The sequence below is a fragment of the Cydia strobilella genome, chromosome 7 (genome assembly GCF_947568885.1).
Source record: "Cydia strobilella chromosome 7, ilCydStro3.1, whole genome shotgun sequence".
NCBI classification, from domain to species: domain Eukaryota; kingdom Metazoa; phylum Arthropoda; class Insecta; order Lepidoptera; family Tortricidae; genus Cydia; species Cydia strobilella.
The window spans coordinates 7,865,586-7,883,690 of record NC_086047.1 but is presented as its reverse complement, the minus strand read 5'-3'; the positions used below and the strand labels follow the sequence as shown (position 1 = coordinate 7,883,690).

At 36.7% G+C, this 18,105-nt stretch overlaps 4 protein-coding genes across 6 annotated transcripts in view; 3 read left to right on the top strand and 1 right to left on the bottom strand.

Annotated features, from left to right (window-relative positions):
• Positions 1-18,105, top strand: part of LOC134743136 (adult-specific cuticular protein ACP-20-like) — a 294,612-nt gene that overhangs the window by 88,305 nt on the left and 188,202 nt on the right. The gene's annotated exons all lie outside the window — the stretch shown is intronic.
• LOC134743040 (tRNA N6-adenosine threonylcarbamoyltransferase, mitochondrial-like) lies at positions 1,253-3,023 on the top strand. The gene has a single exon (XM_063676316.1). The coding sequence runs from the start codon at positions 1,396-1,398 to the stop codon at positions 2,644-2,646; it is 1,251 nt and encodes a 416-aa protein (XP_063532386.1). The 5' UTR covers positions 1,253-1,395; the 3' UTR covers positions 2,647-3,023.
• On the bottom strand, positions 3,071-4,591 carry LOC134743041 (protein stunted). Of its 2 annotated transcripts, XM_063676318.1 has the most exons (4): positions 4,457-4,590; positions 4,253-4,383; positions 3,968-3,995; positions 3,071-3,190 (listed from the first exon to the last, which is right to left on the bottom strand). In XM_063676318.1, the coding sequence occupies exons 1-3, from the start codon at positions 4,483-4,485 to the stop codon at positions 3,982-3,984; spliced, it is 174 nt and encodes a 57-aa protein (XP_063532388.1). In that variant the 5' UTR covers positions 4,486-4,590; the 3' UTR covers positions 3,071-3,190; positions 3,968-3,981. The 2 variants fall into 2 exon arrangements, with proteins under 2 accessions (XP_063532388.1, XP_063532387.1); XM_063676317.1 differs by lacking the exon at positions 3,968-3,995 and having other exon boundaries at positions 4,457-4,591.
• Positions 5,068-17,775, top strand: LOC134743039 (traB domain-containing protein-like). 2 transcript variants are annotated; one of them, XM_063676314.1, is made up of 11 exons: positions 5,068-5,231; positions 5,751-5,971; positions 7,869-7,964; positions 8,428-8,558; positions 9,952-10,076; positions 10,301-10,427; positions 10,888-11,027; positions 11,871-12,022; positions 12,272-12,377; positions 13,243-13,365; positions 14,541-17,775. In XM_063676314.1, exons 2-10 carry the CDS (start codon positions 5,770-5,772, stop codon positions 13,355-13,357), a joined length of 1,194 nt encoding a protein of 397 aa, XP_063532384.1. In that variant the 5' UTR covers positions 5,068-5,231; positions 5,751-5,769; the 3' UTR covers positions 13,358-13,365; positions 14,541-17,775. The 2 variants fall into 2 exon arrangements, with proteins under 2 accessions (XP_063532384.1, XP_063532385.1); XM_063676315.1 differs by lacking the exons at positions 5,068-5,231; positions 5,751-5,971 and adding an exon at positions 7,718-7,799.

Below are 18,105 nucleotides of genomic sequence, written 5' to 3'. Positions count from 1 at the left end.
TAGAGGAGGTAACTGACTTGTGAATCTTATGGTATTTGAAAAACCAAGGTCTGACAAGAATATTCGGTTGGATCCTATAATAGCGATTGCCAGTGGATTTGCTAGTTATCTCCCACTCTTCAGTCCACTGTCTGACAAGATCTGCTTTAGCAGAGTTACGGAGGTCCTGCATATAGCACTTGGAGTAAGAGGAAAAGCAACCAATTTCAATCGCCTGTTTAGCACAGGCATCTGCATGCTCATTACCATCAATTTCACTATGACTAGGGATCCAAGCAAGAACAACTTCAAGCCCAAGTAGAGAACATTGGTATAGGGACTGTCTAGTCTTAAGGATGATAAAAAGATTATCCCTGGAGCGAAGTGGAAACTTATGTAAATCTTGAAGACAGCTAAGGGAGTCAGATAATATTATTGCTTTCGGGACTTTGTGAGACTGAATGAATGAAACAGCTTCAAAGATAGATATTGCTTCCCCTGTGAACACCGATGTGGTAGGAGGGCTTTTGAAACTTAATATAATTTTATAACGCGGAATCCAAACCGCAGAGCCAACAGCAAGGTCAGTTGAGAGTTTCGAGGTATCTGTAAATATTGTAAGGAAATTCTGCCACTTTTCCTCAATGAGTTGTAAAAAGACATTATTAGCACCAGAAGTATTTTTTTTTATACCAAGAGAAAAGATAATATTTGGACGAAACAAAAGAGCATCATAATCAATTAGGAACACTGGGCCCTGGTCCAAAAGACTAAAGAACAGCTGTCAGTCATTGAAGTGACATTAGACATTTCGAACTATGGAAAAGACCACCATCTACACTAGCGGCGAATTCATACGCGTTAGCCCTCATTTCGATGTCTATGGTTGATGGTGAGGTGGTCTGTTGAGGTCTGTGTTATGGATGGTATAGAAAGGATCGCAATCTCTTATGGCAGAATTGTTGTAAAAGTGACCGCGTTAACACAGACTACAAAGACATCGCGTTAAGCTTTAAATAATAGTTCCTAATCTCTCCGGTGGCGCTAGTTAGGCTCTGGGACATGAGTATAACATGAACCATATAAGGCAACAAATAACCCGACCAAATTACGTAGGTTGTTTTTGGTAGTATTTCGGTGTATGGTGGCGCCGCCTAATTACAGTTTTTTGATGGACACTTTTCATACATAGAGATTTGGCTCCATTATAGTCTCCATGGTCTGTGTATTTGACAATGACAGATGTCAACAGTCAACTCAACTGCCAAAAAGCGATTGCTAAATAAAATAGGAGTAAGGTCAAAGTTTAAAACGTGAAACAATAGTATTTATTTATTGCATATCGAATAAACTTATAATTTGTTTTAACGTTTCACAAGTAACATAGTGGATACGACCAATTTTTAATGTTCAGCTATGTTTGGTTTGTGCTGTTTACCTTTAAGAAGACTGCATGTAAACAAATCAGTGAGGTTACTTCACCGGAAGAACTTTATTTTCTCAGAAAATACCCTAATTTTAGGAATAGAGACATCATGCGATGATACGGGCTGTGCTATAGTTAATGGTGCTGGTAACATATTAGGAGAATCATTATATTCACAAAATGTAAGGCATCTAAAATATGGGGGAATAAATCCTACAATTGCTCATGAACTACACCGTGACAACATTGCAAAGGCGGTTAACGGAGCACTACATGCAGCATCTATTCGTATGGATAGCATAGATGCTGTAGCAGTCACTGTCAAACCTGGCTTAATGAACAGCCTTGAGGTGGGTGTCAGATATGCAAAACATTTATCGAGATTGCATAAAAAACCTTTAATACCTATACATCACATGGAAGCACATGCACTTGTGGCCAGGATGTACCATGACATTCCTTTTCCCTTCTTAGCCTTGTTAATATCAGGTGGCAATAGTCTTCTAGCAGCTTTCAGAGATGTTGATGATGTACTCTTGCTTGGTGATACTCTAGATAATTCACCTGGAGAAATAATGGACAAAGTCGCTCGCCGCATGAAACTCAGAAACATCCCAGAGTACTCACAAGTTGCTGGTGGAAGAGCAATTGAACTAGCTGCAAAAAAGGCTGACAAGCCTTATATGTCTGAGTTCCCGTTGCCATTGGTTAAACTTAGAGATTGTAGTTTTAGCTTCAGCGGACTGAAGGATTTTGTTGAAAGAAAATTAAAGGAGAAAGAATCTGAACACAGAATTATAGGTGACAGAATTATTCCAGAAATAAACAACTTATGTGCAGGTTTTTTGCATGGTGTAGCTGAGCATATAGCACACAGAACAGAGAGGGCTGCAGCATTTTGTGAAGCTAACAAAATTATAACTTTTAATAAGAGCATTGTAGTTTCAGGTGGAGTTGCTTGTAATGATTATATATTTAATTCTATCAAGGTTATTGGTGACAAAAGAGGGTATCAAGTTTATCGTCCACCACCTAGAGTATGTACAGATAATGGTGTAATGATAGCCTGGAATGGAATAGAGAAACTGAAACTAAAGAAAGATTGTGCCATGTTGAATTCTGATGTTATAGTAGATCCTTATGCAACACTAGGAAAAAATATTATAAATAATGTTAAAGCTGCTGACATACAAATAAGAGTCACAAGAATCAGAAAGAAAATGCCACATTTATCCTCCTGAGACCCAGAAGCATTTATTTTGTTTTAGAATTTGGAACCCTCCATTTTCAAAAACTTTTGGCTGTGGCTGGCGAACAATTGTTTCATGACACGACAGGCGTGCCTTACGCCATAGAATATGATGGGACGCCTTTCGTGTCATACGCCATACGTTAAAAACATTGATGACACACCTGTCGTGCCATCTGCACCAAACTGGTTAATCAGTAAAAGTTCAAAATTGTGAAATATTTACAAAAAAAATTACACACTACAGGATCTTAGGAGGTTATAATTGTCTCCATTACTATATTTATTTTCCACTTTCCAAAGTAAAAGGAGAGCAATACTATGGAATGACTATTATTAATGAAATAATTGCATTAGGTGTACTATATTTCTGACATTGCTGTACAGTATGTATATATTAAGAAATAAATAAAAAATTGTTCTTATATGGTTTTTAATAAATTAAAACTATCACTTGCTGTAATTACAATTATCGATCATCATGCATGTTTGCTAGTGGTTCCGTTGAGTCTACTTAGGTGCCGCCTGGTTTGCATCTGCAATAATAAATGATAAAATTAGCATTTTGTATAAATGGACAGTGAAATGTTAGTTGAGCACACATACACACACATTCATTGTGCTTGCAATCAACTTTAGCAAAGATTTACAAAAAAAAGTGTAGCAAACCTATTAATAATATTTGATAGTTTTGATGTTTGTTAAAACGTTAAAATACTAGGTTAGATTTGCTAGCATTTTTTCTTATTTTCTATTTTGTTAGTCTTTCAATAAAATCAGTTTTATTTGAATCATTAGGACACAGTCAAAAGGCAACAACATATCCACAGTCTGATTTACTAAGTTACTTTTAATTCTAATTGGGCAAATCAAAACAACTCAAGGAAATTTATTAGTTAAAATCTTAATAGTTAGTAATGGTTTAATTAATTAATAATTACTATAGGGTATTTGACTACTAGTCAAATCAATTTCTTTTTTCGAACTGACAAAACGATTTTGCTACTATGGAATTTATATGAAACACTAGCATGTGACGTCACAATCAAATTACCAACTACAGTTTTAAATGGGTTTTAAAATAGTAATTGTGTCTAAAAATAACTGCTGTCTACGTTTCTCTATTAATCTTCTGGTGCTTTATTTCATGCATGGTGTAAAATAATTTAATGCAGTCAAATACCCTATTGCATATTATTTCATCTTCATTTGAGTGGTCTTACTACTACATTAATAAAATAAGACCAGAAGATGTTTACTATTCAAATAAAATAAAGCATCTCATCACATTTCTGCTGCATCTCCTAACTTACTCTGTATACTTAATTTATAAATTTTCATCTGAAAACATAAATCAAATATATCAAATCCATACTTAAGAGCAATCATTTTTATTTTTCACTCGAGACTAATGGGGCCTGTAGATGGGCCATATCAACTATTGGTGTCTTTCTCTAACATGTGAGTAAGAGGGGGACACCAATAGTTGCCGGCCACATATTGCCCCTTAAGGTATCCATAGATTGAGTACAACCGCATTAAAATACCATATAACAATGTGGATCAACCTATATTTTGAGGGTAGAGAGGATACTCACGAGCTGGTTTGCCATTAGCCCAAGGGGTGATGCGAATGTGGGATGCATCTCGCTTTAATGCGTCAGCTCGGAAATCTGGTTTCAGGGCCCGACGGAGCATCTTAGCGGCGATGTTGGAGTAGTTAATGTAGCTAAAATTAAATAAAACTATCATTGCACTGTTCCCCAAAGAAACCAATTTCCCAGTGAAAGATCATAACTCACTTAAGACCAGCTGCTCTCCAGGCACTCATTATTGCAAGATTTTGATATCTAGATTCAAGAGTAAAAGATGAAAATTCCCTGAAAAGTGGTCTTCTCCACAGCAAGTGATGTAACAGTTGGCATAGACTAGCTAGACAGACGACTAGGTTATAATACAGATAAAATAAAGATGAAAACATAGACAATAATCACAATTTATAGCGGTTATAATTCAGTCTTGAATAGTGTGGATCAAGTTCAGTGTTACCAGGTTATGAAAAAGCCTCTAAAATTACTGAAATCCCATTTAGTATTTATAGTAGTATTTTCATTATAAATATTATGGTTTATATGAGTACTAATAAGTTAATATATTATATGCTGCACCATATCTCAAAAAACATTATTTGTTTGTACTGAATCTGTCTTTAATTTTATTTTAGTTGACATCCTGTTTTTGATACCTTAACCTGAATACTATATTGTAATTCATTCAACATCATTATAAAGAAAAACAAGTGTTTCTTGGAATTTTAAGGTTTATGACTTGAAATCATTAAACCAAACCAAAAAATTTTTGAGCTTTACTTGAGGCAGCACTGGTAACGCAAACGCAAGTGACAAGTGTCATTTCGAAAAATATTCGAGTGACGTTGCGTTGCGTTGATCGTTTCGATTTCGTGTTCATGTCGATATTTTCATTTTAAAAAGAGTTGGAATTCTTTTTTTCCCTAAATATTATTTGCATCTTGTTACATATCTAACCCGCTTATGTGCATTAAAGCCTGCGCAAAGAGTAAGTGTTGTAAAATTCTTACAAAATACATTTATTCGATCATTATATTTTAATGAAGAAAAGTTTTATTTAAAACTAGTTTAGCCAAAATTGCGTATTTCATCATATATCTATGTCTCTCACGGTTGCGTTTTATTATGTATATTGTCGTAGTCGTGTATTATTGCAACATAATGTATTGAATCATTTTCCGTACATCATGGTTTAAAAATGAAAATAACACGTCACTGCCACCAATCACAAGAAACTTGTACTTATTCTATAAGGATGTATGTAATTTTGTGTTTCCTGGTGCCTAGTAAGGTTGCTAAAGCTCTCAAGAAAATACTCTACTACTTAAAACAAGATACAATAAATGTATAGTGTTATCAATGCACTTGAGCCATCTTTGACATGACACCTTGTGTCAGTCATATACTCGTTTACCACCATTGGTGTACAAATAACAGAAGTACAAAATATACAGGATTTTGTAGTCCTGCCATAGATGAGTAAAGCTAAAATAATGTTATTTTTCAGGTGCCTACTCTAATATAAAATGGATGCTGCGGACTCCCTGCTAAGTGACACTGTGGCTGGAAAGCAGCGTCGGGAAGACGAGGAATTGTTATTAAAGCCTAACCCTAAACCCAATGTCAAGTGTGACTTGGTCAATGAATGCAAAGTGTTCATAAGGGCTGAAGACGGAGGAGGTGATACACATCTCAATATAACAGGGAACATGGGCCCAGGGACTAGTGGTAATGTACTTTTTTTAACTTACATCAAGATTGCAAGGTTACTCAAAACATTAATAAGTTTATGGCAAACTAACATTCATCTAGACAATTCTAACAACCCCACACACAATTAGTTTGCTTTGTTTTATCACAGAGTTCTCATGGTCACCTCCTGTCTCCATCATCAGACCGGCTCCATGTCATCATTATGATTGTCATTCTATTTACATATGTATACAAAATTTCAGTTCAATTAGAAATTGGGAAGTGGGTAAAATTTTGCCTCCAAGATTTGACCCACACTAACATTCATACTAAAAGCTTGTCAAAAATCACTTAAATTTCTCCTTTAAGGTGCATAGGGGTAACTTTGAATGGGGGGTAATGATGATAAATATCTACCAAACCAGAAAAACTTTACAACAGTAAATTCTTAAAATGAAATGAAAACTTTATTTCAGGCAACAAGTGACCCATAGATAAATACCTTTAAACTAGCATAAGTACATCTACTTCTTTTCGTGCCTCTTCCCATTATTTGGGGTCGGCCCTCCTCGTTCTCAAGCGCCAGGTCGGTCGATCCGGGGTAAACTAGCATAAGTACATATTACAAACAGTATATTTTAATTAAAACTAAAGACTGCAAAACACATCATGGTTGCGATGTATTACGCAACCCCGCAGTGTCAAGGGACTGGCCGTGCAACCGCCGGAACTTGACATCCTCCTGCCAAAATTCCTTCTTGTTGAAGGGAAATGTTTTAGCAACAGTAAGATGCCATGATATGCCTTATAGTAGCATAAGTGTTGCAGAAGTATGAAGTGTTAGCCATTTTCATAATTAACCCGCTTTTGAAGTTATCCTCATGCACCTTACATCTGTTGAGGAGGCCCTGGGATTATTAGTGAACTTTTATGAAGAAAAAAACAGCCATAGCAAAAATCAATAAAAAAAATATTTTTGGTGTTTCAAAAAGCAACAAATATGAATTTGGTTTATTAAAGCCTGTTTAAAGAGAAATAGTGATGACTAAGGACTTTTACAATCTACTATATAGATGTAAATTGGAGAATAAAAAAAAACAATAGTTGCTTATGTAGTGAGACTACGTACAAACTAACCACCACTACCATTGTACTGTACCACGCAAGTCCTCAAGAGCATTTGTGTCCATGAACATATTCCGTCCACCTGCGAACCTGCAATAATATCTTGCACAACAGACATAATAATGACACACTTTTATTGCTATAAAAAGTCAATAGTGTCAGGCTATGTACCTGAAGCGGCACGCAATCTTACTAAACAGCCAGCTGCATATTGTATAAGGAGAAGATATATTTATTGACTGATTACTTACAGATGCCTTTCTTACTATATGGTGTGAATGAGCTAATATATTTTTACGGCTATTATGACAATAAAGGCCAGTGTAATATGCACTACATGTTATGTAGGTACTTAAACCATTCTTGCAAATACGTATTGGGAGCAACACAATTTCAAATAGTATTGTCTATTTACGATTGCATAATTCTCAAATACTAAAGAAAACTCCAGAACCCTTCTTTATCCTTACATCAATTTGACCCAACTTACTTAAACTACACAATTTACACTAAGTCCATAAGACCAGACTAAGCCAAAAACTTATAACAGACTATTCTACAGTGAGTAGTAATCTAATAAGTGTATCTTGCAATCCAAGCTGATGCACTGTTAGGGCTTCTCCGCAGTTGAGTGGGTAAATAAAAGTTCAGTAGCTAGTGTTACAGCTGACACTTGACACACTTCTAAAAATGTCTTTAAAAAGGAAAAACGCAATAAGAAGAAGTCATTATATAAAAAGTAATTTTTAAAATATTTGAGTTTTTGTTTACCAAAAATAAGTATATAATTTAATGTCTTTCCCTACAGAGAAACCTAAGTTTGTGACCTCTACACCAGATCAGAAAAGAGAGAGCCCTTCAGATAATCAGATTGCTGATTCTAACCCAGAATGTGATATTGAAGGTAAATTTAATTTTAAGAGTATTAAGAGTCATGATTTTTATCTTGTCACTGATTTATTGTATCTAATCTACCAGGATATTTGTTGTTATTTCTTTCTTCTTGTTATTATTATTTTTCCATCAGCATACAAATTTAAAAATTCTGACTAATTGCATGAGTATTACGACATTATCACGGCTGAGACGAATCTAAAAATTAAAAATAATCATCTAGATTTCCTTCTTTATCGCTTGAACAAATTGTCTCTCAAATCTATTTTTATAATAAATTCTGTATGATAAGTAACCTCCCGTGCCTGCCTGAGGCGAACAAATCAATTGATCACAAACGGCTGTTCCACAGCCATTACTCTCGCCTGAGGCATAAAATTTTCCACTATTACTAAAGTTCTTATACCAGACAGCTAAAGGTACTAACTATGACTACATAAATTAGCCCTGATATACTATTTCTATAATTACAGGAGTCCCTGACTTGCCCATGGACGATGGAATGCCCAGCACTGTCACTGTGTTGGATGCCCCTGACGGTGGAAAGGTTTATTTGGTGGGCACTGCCCATTTTAGCTTGCAATCTCAAGAAGATGTGTCCAGGGTAAGATATCAGTAAAGCAAAGGAGAATAGAGAGTAGAGGCTGTATTGGATAGAGAATAAATAAAAACCGGCCAAGTGCGAGTCGGACTCGCGTTCCAAGGGTTCCGTACATTACACAATTTAAACAATGTATTTTTTATGTAAATGATTTTAAAAAACCTGTAGGAGTAGGATCAAAAACTAAGTAATTAAATCCGATTAACGCTTGACTGCACATTTCTAATAGGTTTTCCGGTGATCTATAGGTAAAGATCTATTTTGTGTATTTTTTTCAAAATTTTTGACCCAGTAGTTTCGGAGATAAAGGGGGGGAATGGTCATTATTTGCCTATTTTCTTGAATAACTTCTTAACCCTTAAATGCATAGTGATGTATGTATGTACACAACAAAAAACATATAATTTTATGCATAATTAGGTAAACTCTATTTGGTCCTGTATAATTATTTTGATCGTAAATTAATACACTTTCCTTCGTTTTATTGAAATTTGCGCAGTATTTAAGTTTAAAAAAATGACATTTCTTTTAACACGAAATGGCGGAAAATTGGGAAAATTTAATGATTTTTAATATGTAATTTAGGCGGTTTTTTCGGGGTTTGTAATTATTTATATTTAAAATCTTTATTATAGGTATATTACAAATAGTATAAATTTCTAATGGTAGTAAGATTTTTTATATCTTTTACCAATAATTGTATAAATTTACATAAATTATTATTTACCCTATGTAAATTCTAATACTGGTTAAGCAGTGAAAATCGATGTTTTAATTTATATTTTTATTTTTCCTAGAATCAGTAAACAATTATGTAAGACATATATTAATTTCAGGCAAAAAGAAAAAATCATGCGTTAACTGGTTATCTTAAAATTATAAAAAAAATATATTTGAGATTCTCACAATGAACTCTTTCATTTAATATATAACACGATATAGTTTGACAAACTTTATTTTTCAATTTTCTCATTTACCCCCCAAATGTTTAAAATTAATTTATTTACGTTACATGTCCATCTTTCGGTCACAAACTTACATTATGTGTACCAAATTTCACCTTAATTGGTCCAGTAGTTTCGGAGAAAATAGGCTGTGACAGACGGACAGACAGACAGACAGACGCACGAGTGATCCTATAAGGGTTCCGTTTTTTCCTTTTGAGGTACGGAACCTTAAAAACTATGTCAAATGCCTCAGTTGATTCCTAAAATAGTGAAGTTAAAAAACGTTTATCCAGGCAATATTAAACCTTATGTCATTATTACTTAGGGAATACTGTACCTTGATTGCTTAGATAATATAATCATTTAATAGTGTAATACAAGCAGGTTGGAAAATGTGTTTTTTTTTTCAAGTTAGGTTGATATTTGCTTAATAATCTTGTATATTTTAGGTAATACAAGAAGTGAACCCGCATATTGTAATGGTAGAGTTGTGTGAACAGAGAACCAACATACTATTACTAGATGAAGAAATAATTTTAAGAGAAGCTAAAAATATTAACATTAAGAAGATAAGGTGAGGTCATATTCAAGAGTATACCTATTTATTTATTTGGTTTTGGTTACATTTTTTAACTCAACTCCAGTAGCAGTTACCTATTGATACATATGGCTACTCTATTTTCTAGTGTGATATCACTGATATCAGATGATTTTTTATTTAGCCACGCGATTGCATCTGTGCGAAGTCTCAGTATCTGTTGACCGGACTCTGACATCTCAAGTGTGTATCGTTTTCAGGGCAACAATGGCCCAGAACGGAGTGTTCAACGGTCTCATGTACATCCTGCTCCTGAACATGTCCGCGCATATCACACGCGAGCTGGGCATGGCGCCCGGCGGCGAGTTCCGACGTGCCATGGCCGAGGTGAGTTTGACATCTCAAGCGTTTTCAGGGCAACAATGGCCCAGAACGGAGTGCTCAACGGCCTCATGTACATCCTTAACATCCTACTTCTGAACATGTCTGCTCATATCACACTCGAATTAGACATGGCGACGGCGGAGAATTCCGACGTGCCATGGGCGAGGTGAGTTAATGGGCTGCTTGTGTAATCACTAATTCATAATCACACATAAACAACAATTGATAAACTTTATGGCTGGTTATATCATAGCTATGGTTATTATACAACAAATTATGTAGGTAGAATTATTTTCCATAATGTCAATATAGAGAGAGGAAAATGGGGACTATGTTTGTATAGAGAAGCGGTCGTCCCCTTTCCCCTTAAGACTTATGGTAATAAAATTAAAGAATTTAAAAAAACTGTGGTTGATAAACTTATTTTTTGGTAATTAATAAAAGGTTATTAAATTTGTCATAGGCCAAGAAAATACCGAACTGCATGGTACAGCTAGGCGACCGCGCGATAGACATCACTCTGCACAGAGCCATCGCGTCCTTGACCTGGGGGCAGACCATACGCTTCGTATGGCACTTGCTCACCTCCAACCAGTCTATTAGGTGAGTGATTTATAAGGCACACAAAACAGCCTCGCGAGGAAATTGCTGGGCGAAACGAATGGCTCTGTCACCCGAATATGCAAGAACGATAGAGGGGCATGACATAATTTCGATCTTCGTGGTAGGCCCTCAAGTCTGTGGAGGCTTGCCTCGCTTGAAGCAAATGCACGCCTGGCCGCCATGCCTATCTTCATATGTAGATCGTAATTCGCGCAGCTGTATCCTCGCGAGGCAGCCGTTCTTTGTGAACATCCAGATTTCCTACCATAAAGAATGAATCTGCATTTTTGGCATTTTCTCTCTTATGGTTTTTATGTCATTGGCCGCATGACTTGAGTCAGCCGCTGCACCCTACAGTGGCTTACGGTGGTATTCCAACTGTCCAATATCTTGGTCCAATGTTTATCATTTTTCTTAAGAGGGGGTAGAGGAGGGTAAATTTTCAGATTCTGTCAAATTACCCCATTACGCACACAAAACAGTTCACGCACACTACATCAATTTACTGGGACCCCTAATGAATTTTTAAAGGTCCTATTTTGAGTTTGGTATTAACTACTGGCCTCCTTTGAAGAATTCAAACGCTAAGCGTTCCTTTGCAATAAGAAAGTAAAAAAACACTTTTTATATAGAGCTGTGAACGCTAGCGACTAAATGGTGACTGCCTTTTTTGCTGATTTCACTCGACGCCGTCTTAATGAGAGAGTGAGACGCAATGACATTTTACCAAGAAATTGGACAGGTGGAAATATCATCCTTATTTCTTATATATAATACATAAACACAATCTTAAAATTACGTATCTAATCTATGTATCGCTGTATTTTAATCTTTTTTTTTCAGTGTGGAGGAGGTGGAGAAGTGTAAACAAAAGAAGATGCTCGAAGACATGCTAGAAGAGATGGCAGAAGAATTCCCAGCGTTGAAGCGCGTTTTCGTGCTCGAGCGCGACATGTACCTCTGCCACTCTCTGCAGGTTGCGGCGCTGCAGCCCCGTGAGTATTCTATGATCTATGGTGACACGTAACATGTTGCTACATGCTAGAAGAGATGGCGGATGAATTCCCAGTTTCCACAAACCTCACCGACAATCGCAAACGATTTGCGATACGTTGCTGTGTCACTGCGTCGTCAGATCGCGGCGTCTGCATTAAGCGAGATACCTTCTGTAACGTAATACCAGTACTTCTTCTGTGAGTAAGGTTAGAAATCCCGAAAAAATCTCATTGAGTGTCATGTTTCAGGACGAGAGCCGTGCCGCATAGTGGGCGTGGTGGGCATCGGTCACGTGGCCGGCATCGTGCAACACTGGGGCACAGTGCGCTCGCAAGACATCCCGCCTCTGCTCAAGTCAGTACCAAACACACACGCTATTGTTTTATGCTTCGTCACATCACAACTATATACATACATACACAGTGGTTTTTTTAAACCTTTTGAACGCCAATAACACCTAAAGTCGTCGTACCTAGTCGTGCCCACAGCGCCATGAACGACTAGATAGGTGTTACGGTGTACGCTGTCAAAAGTAACCTTCACGCTTTTGAGTAAGGTTTACATTAGCTCGTTTGCGCCCGAGACCGGGGCGTGTAAGTGACGTTTTTGTTTATGAAGCGTTCAAAGGGTTAATAGGGGAACTGAGTGCAGCTACCAGATCCCGTCCTGCTACGCGAAAATGGTCTTAGGAGATCTTACCTAACATTATAATTAAGGACGAATGACATTTACAGGAAATAATTTAGCGATAAAATCGTTAATTTTGAGATTTTTTTTCATGCCAATCGATTTCATATCTATCCAGGATCAAAAGCTTCTTAGATACCAGTTGCTAGGTTAGGGCACTAAAAATCTACAAATGGAAGATAATGTTCTTCATACATTTAGCATGAAAAAAGGTTTTTTTTGCGTGCTCTTTTACGATACTTGATACTCCAATACCCATCGTGACCAGTGACCACCGTCACGACACCCCGACATCAAGTACACCGTGAAGTTCCATCTATTCGGATTCTCATGCTGATGGTCATGGTCAATCTTGGTTTATTCTTGTCTACTCTTATTTTTCCATTGACAATAAGTTTCTGGAAGTTTAGTTGGACAATCTGACACGCAGGGGGAGGGATAAGATATTTATTAGAGAATCGATCTATCCTAATATGACTGCCGCGTGCCATAGCGCCAACTAAATACAGTAAAAAAAATGTTGTATCCGCAGGATCCCGCCAGAATCACTGTCAACTCGCATCATCCGCGTGTCCGTGCGCGTGGCGTGCGTGGGCGCGCTGGTGTACGCCGGCTACCGGCTGTGGCCGCGCCGCTGGCTGCCGTGATGTACCGGGTGAGTACCGTTTCACAGGGCGTACGCGCTATAAATCAAAAACCACTTGCGTTTCTATGTGTGAACGGCACGTCTGTACACGCGGCATGCGCCATTGTGTGAATAAGTTGCTTAAAAACAGTACTGAGCGGTCGGCAAAAGGTCGTCAATCTGCTGTCGCGGGGCGAGGTAATTCAAATTGGGGCGGGGCGGTGCGTGGCCGTTCTGTATGATAATACTATAACTTATTCTGTGACCGTGTACCGGATGCACCCGCCTATCCACACTGGGGGTCTCCAAACTGCAAGGGGTCTCGAGCCTGCCAATCCGGCCCGCGAAAAGAACCATTCCATACGGTCGTGTCCGCGAAAAAAGGCATGACTGTAGATTTTGAATCAAACATTTTGGACATCCTTGGTCTACACAGACGACCGAATAATGATGTTACCGACTCAAATAAGTCAAAGAAAATTGTAAATATATTAATTTGACAAATTCGATAGTAGTATCAAAAACTCAAAATTGTTTGCGCTGTTCGTCAGACCTCCACAAAAATCAAATCAAAATCAAAATACATTTATTTCAGATAAGTCAGATAACCAGAGATCCATACATGTAAAGATAAAATAAATAATATATAGGAAATATACATATTTCGACCAACTTGCCTGCTAGTCTTGTTATAAAGGCCTTAAGTTCTTATGCGGGCTGTACACACTCGTCGAGAACCTCTCGCCGAGAGTCTCTTGAACGGACGGAGAACGGCGAGACGAGTAAGAGCGAGACAAGGAGGGAGTAATCGAATTTAAACTGTTGTGAGACATACTAACATTAAATCACTCACTTTCATTACTCACTTGTTTTAGTCACTCGCGCGACATGTTTCGGAGAGCCTAGGTCTCCTTTCTCAAGCACTAATAGTGCGAGCAGCTTTTACGACGACCGTCTATTGCGTACACGGTCGGTCCGTGTGTTGTTTAAGGAGGGAGTAGTATGTACACACTCGTTCTCGGCCTGTCTCGGGGTGTCTCGACGAGTGTGTACAGCCGGCATTAGCTTGCGCTCGCCTGCTGATAAATGTATTATGTATTACTTCGTATCGATAATCGAAGTCAAGGGGCGAGACGTAACAATATCACACAAATCACACAATCGGTAATATAACCCTCAACTTAAAACTAATCATTTATTTTCAGAATACCTAATTGGACCATCGGAAACACACATATAATAAATTTAGGAAGACTAAACTGTAAATATTATTGGATGAAAACTCGCTCATCAATTATCTGATTTATTATTTTATTAATAAATAGGTTAGGTGCGAACATGAGTCTCTGATTAGAAAGTTTAATTGCTAAAATTATTGTGGTGTATGTTTATTGAGATATTAATTTGCACTCTTTCCTATATCGAGAGAAATGTGAAATGGATCTACATCTACATATGGTACTCGTTCCTTATAAACCCGTTTTAAGATCTTACGGGCTGTACCAAATTTGCATTCATTCAAATTCTAAATAATGGTACTAATAAATTTATGGCGTAAGTTGTAAGAAAGAAAAAAAACCTTGGCAACAAGGACATTATTTACCCAATTTTCACGCGCTTGTAAAATTGGCAGCCCTTCCATAACTTTAATTCAACGAACTTAAGCCACATTAGTACCTAATTGGTGGATCATGGACGCGAGGTTGCGTCCCGCTCTTGCGCCTCTGCGCTAATCAGGAAGAAATACTGCGTACCGTATCTATATGTCAGCGGCCGATCTTAATATCCGCCAGATCATGAAATCCCTACATCCCTAGGCATATCTTGAAACGTGAAAATCATTGTCTCGTTCCCTGAGTCGCGGAGCTCCTATTTCTGGACAGTTTGCCGTTCGGGCATCTGAAGCAATCTAACGAAAATATCTTGCCTATCTATTTGTTTAATGTGACCACCGTCAAAACATTACACAGGAGCTTTACGATCGGGCGCCGACAGATATAATACTGACAAGTCAGGAAAGGGCTTTAGCTTTAGCATATTTTGTTTTTCGGCTCCTTTTGGCCAAACATTTTGTTGTTCGGCTCCTTTTGGCCAAACTGTGAGCTTTGTTAGTTGATATCAAACGGAAAATATTGTAAATATTCGATTCATAATTATTGGAATTTGATGTAAAATATCGAAATGTACATGTCATGTTTTGGTTTTGTATACCTATGTTGTTGTAAATTAATTATAATGAAAATGCTTTTAGTTTGTTTTGTTTCGTTGTTTTAAGTCTTCTTTGTTGAAAATGCAGTCCGTGTTGTTTTGTTTTAAATCATTAATTAGAACCGACCTTTTTACGCAATAATAATTTTCTTTGATGACATTCTATTTATTTACTAAGAGAAAAACATTTATTACCTATGCGAACGCACTTATAGAAACTATTAACCTAAAAATATGGGTCTAGAATAAATTAGTTGGCCTGCCTGGCCGCATTGTCACTCTGACGAAGTACTAACTAGCCCTCTGGTATTTTGCATTTAATTATCATAGTTATGAAACTTACATCTTTTCGTTACCTACATTAATTTTGTGGATATGTTTTTAGTAGATTTGTTTAATCGATTAATTATTTGCACTTGGGTTGGACATTTAAATAATTTTTTATTGACATGAGATTTAGGGTTTGTTCAGTTTGGTGCACCAATCTGCCTGTATCATCGTAATGCGTTAAAATATGTTAGGTAGTTATATATCTGATGATAGCTGCAGTCGCCATAATTAATCTCGATCATTCAGTTGTCGTTGATTGTGCGTGGTGCAACCCACCCTTAATATATTAATATATTATACCTATTTTAATCGTTAGACGAGTCGTTTAAATTCTTTCCGTTCTTTGAATTAATTTAATAAGGACTGTGATAATGTAAGTAATTAATTATCTCCATCCATTTATAAAATAAGGAAATCATATTCGTGGTAGAATAACACGTGTTCTTGTCATTTGATAATCTTGTCAAGCTTGTTGCGGTTGCGTTCAAAATATAAACAAGGATTAATCAGCACTGACTGTTTAGCCTGGCCATTACGGAAAAAAACAGCAAAAAAATCACGTTTGTTGTATGGGAGCCCCATTTAAATATTTATATTATTCTGTTTTTAGTATTTGTTGTTATAGCGGCAACAGAAATACATCATCTGTGAAAATTTCAACTGTCTAGCTATCACGGTTCATGAGATACAGCCTGGTGACAGACAGACGGACAGCGGAGTCTTAGTAATAGGGTCCCGTTTTTACCCTTTGGGTACGGAACCCTAAAAACTGTTTATATTTTATTAACGCACTCGTAACAATAGTTTAGAATTTTGACTTAGAAATTATATTACCATATAAATATTATACGGAAATTCATTATCAAATTAAGGCACAATAATGGTTAAATCAATGTTCTACTCTTCTCACGACACGTTGTCACTGTTATGATTTTATAAATAATATCATCTAACTTAGTCGGGGTCACTCAGGGTCAAACTACGTTGGTGATCACAACTGTTTACACACATAGTTATAAGTATTGGTTTAACTTCGATTGACGAAAATTGCTTGGAAATGAAGTATATTTAGTAGTAATGAAGTATAGTAAACTATATATATTTACAATGGCGTTAAACGCGCTCTCAGCCTCAATTAGCTAATAATCGTTTGTCTTTATCTGTTATTACGACTTATCTGTTTGTAAGAAAAGGATAAAACAAAGTACCTAACTAATTGAGGCTAATAAAGTTTTATGAATGAAGAGGGTTAGAAGATGCAGCTTAATTGTCAAACTTAGTCAAAGTTTAAGGAAGTGTGCGTATTCATCGTCTGAAGCTAAACCAATATAAGTTCTCATAGTCGGTAGTTGCTCATGAGTCCTAACGATTTCAGAGCACGTAATATTGTTGAACTCTGAAGTAGTTAGACCTCACGATCGGCTGATTCCTTTAGACATATAACTTTATAGTTTTAAAGGTGTGATTAAATAACGTACCGTGTGAAATTAAATGGTGTGAACGCAGTGTACACTCAGCGGCAGATGTATTTAATCGGGCCAGATGTTCAAAATTCAAAATCATCTTTACACGCCCTTATTTTCTGAACAATAAAGTTCTGTAAATGTTCAGATTGTTTTGAACACCTCACCCGCTTAGACTTCTAATATACACCTAAATTTGCAACCGTATGAGATGTACTATGACTATTGAAGTGCTTGTTTCAATTTTCGGATGTGTTTTGAAGACAGGAGCGTATTTCATAAACTAACTGTACCTAAACTTTAACGAAACGAGCTCAGAAAAGCACTGTTCAAGTATAATGTATGCAACAATTTAGTTGTTGAAAGAGTGAGCAAATATATTGTGCTTTACATATTGTTATTATTAATGTAAAGAGAAATTAAAGAGACTTGATTTAAATTACTCACTTTTATTTTGGACCATACAGCAACCAGTTTTGTGTTACGGTTTTTTTCCCTTGTCTTCTTCAAGGCATTGGATCAATTTGCTTTTTTTTTCATATCAAAAAGTTGACTTGTTACGAACCACCAATTTAAAATTTCATTTTCGATACAAGCTGTTATAGCTGACTTTTCTTTTAATAGTCAACTAATACTCATCGAGACACAACCCAAACACATTGAGGTTGCGTTGTTTTATTATAGAGCCACCTCCGCTCTACATCATCAGATCAACTCGATGGTAGAGTGGTACCATAATATTGCATTGTCACCCAACTTACATTTAACA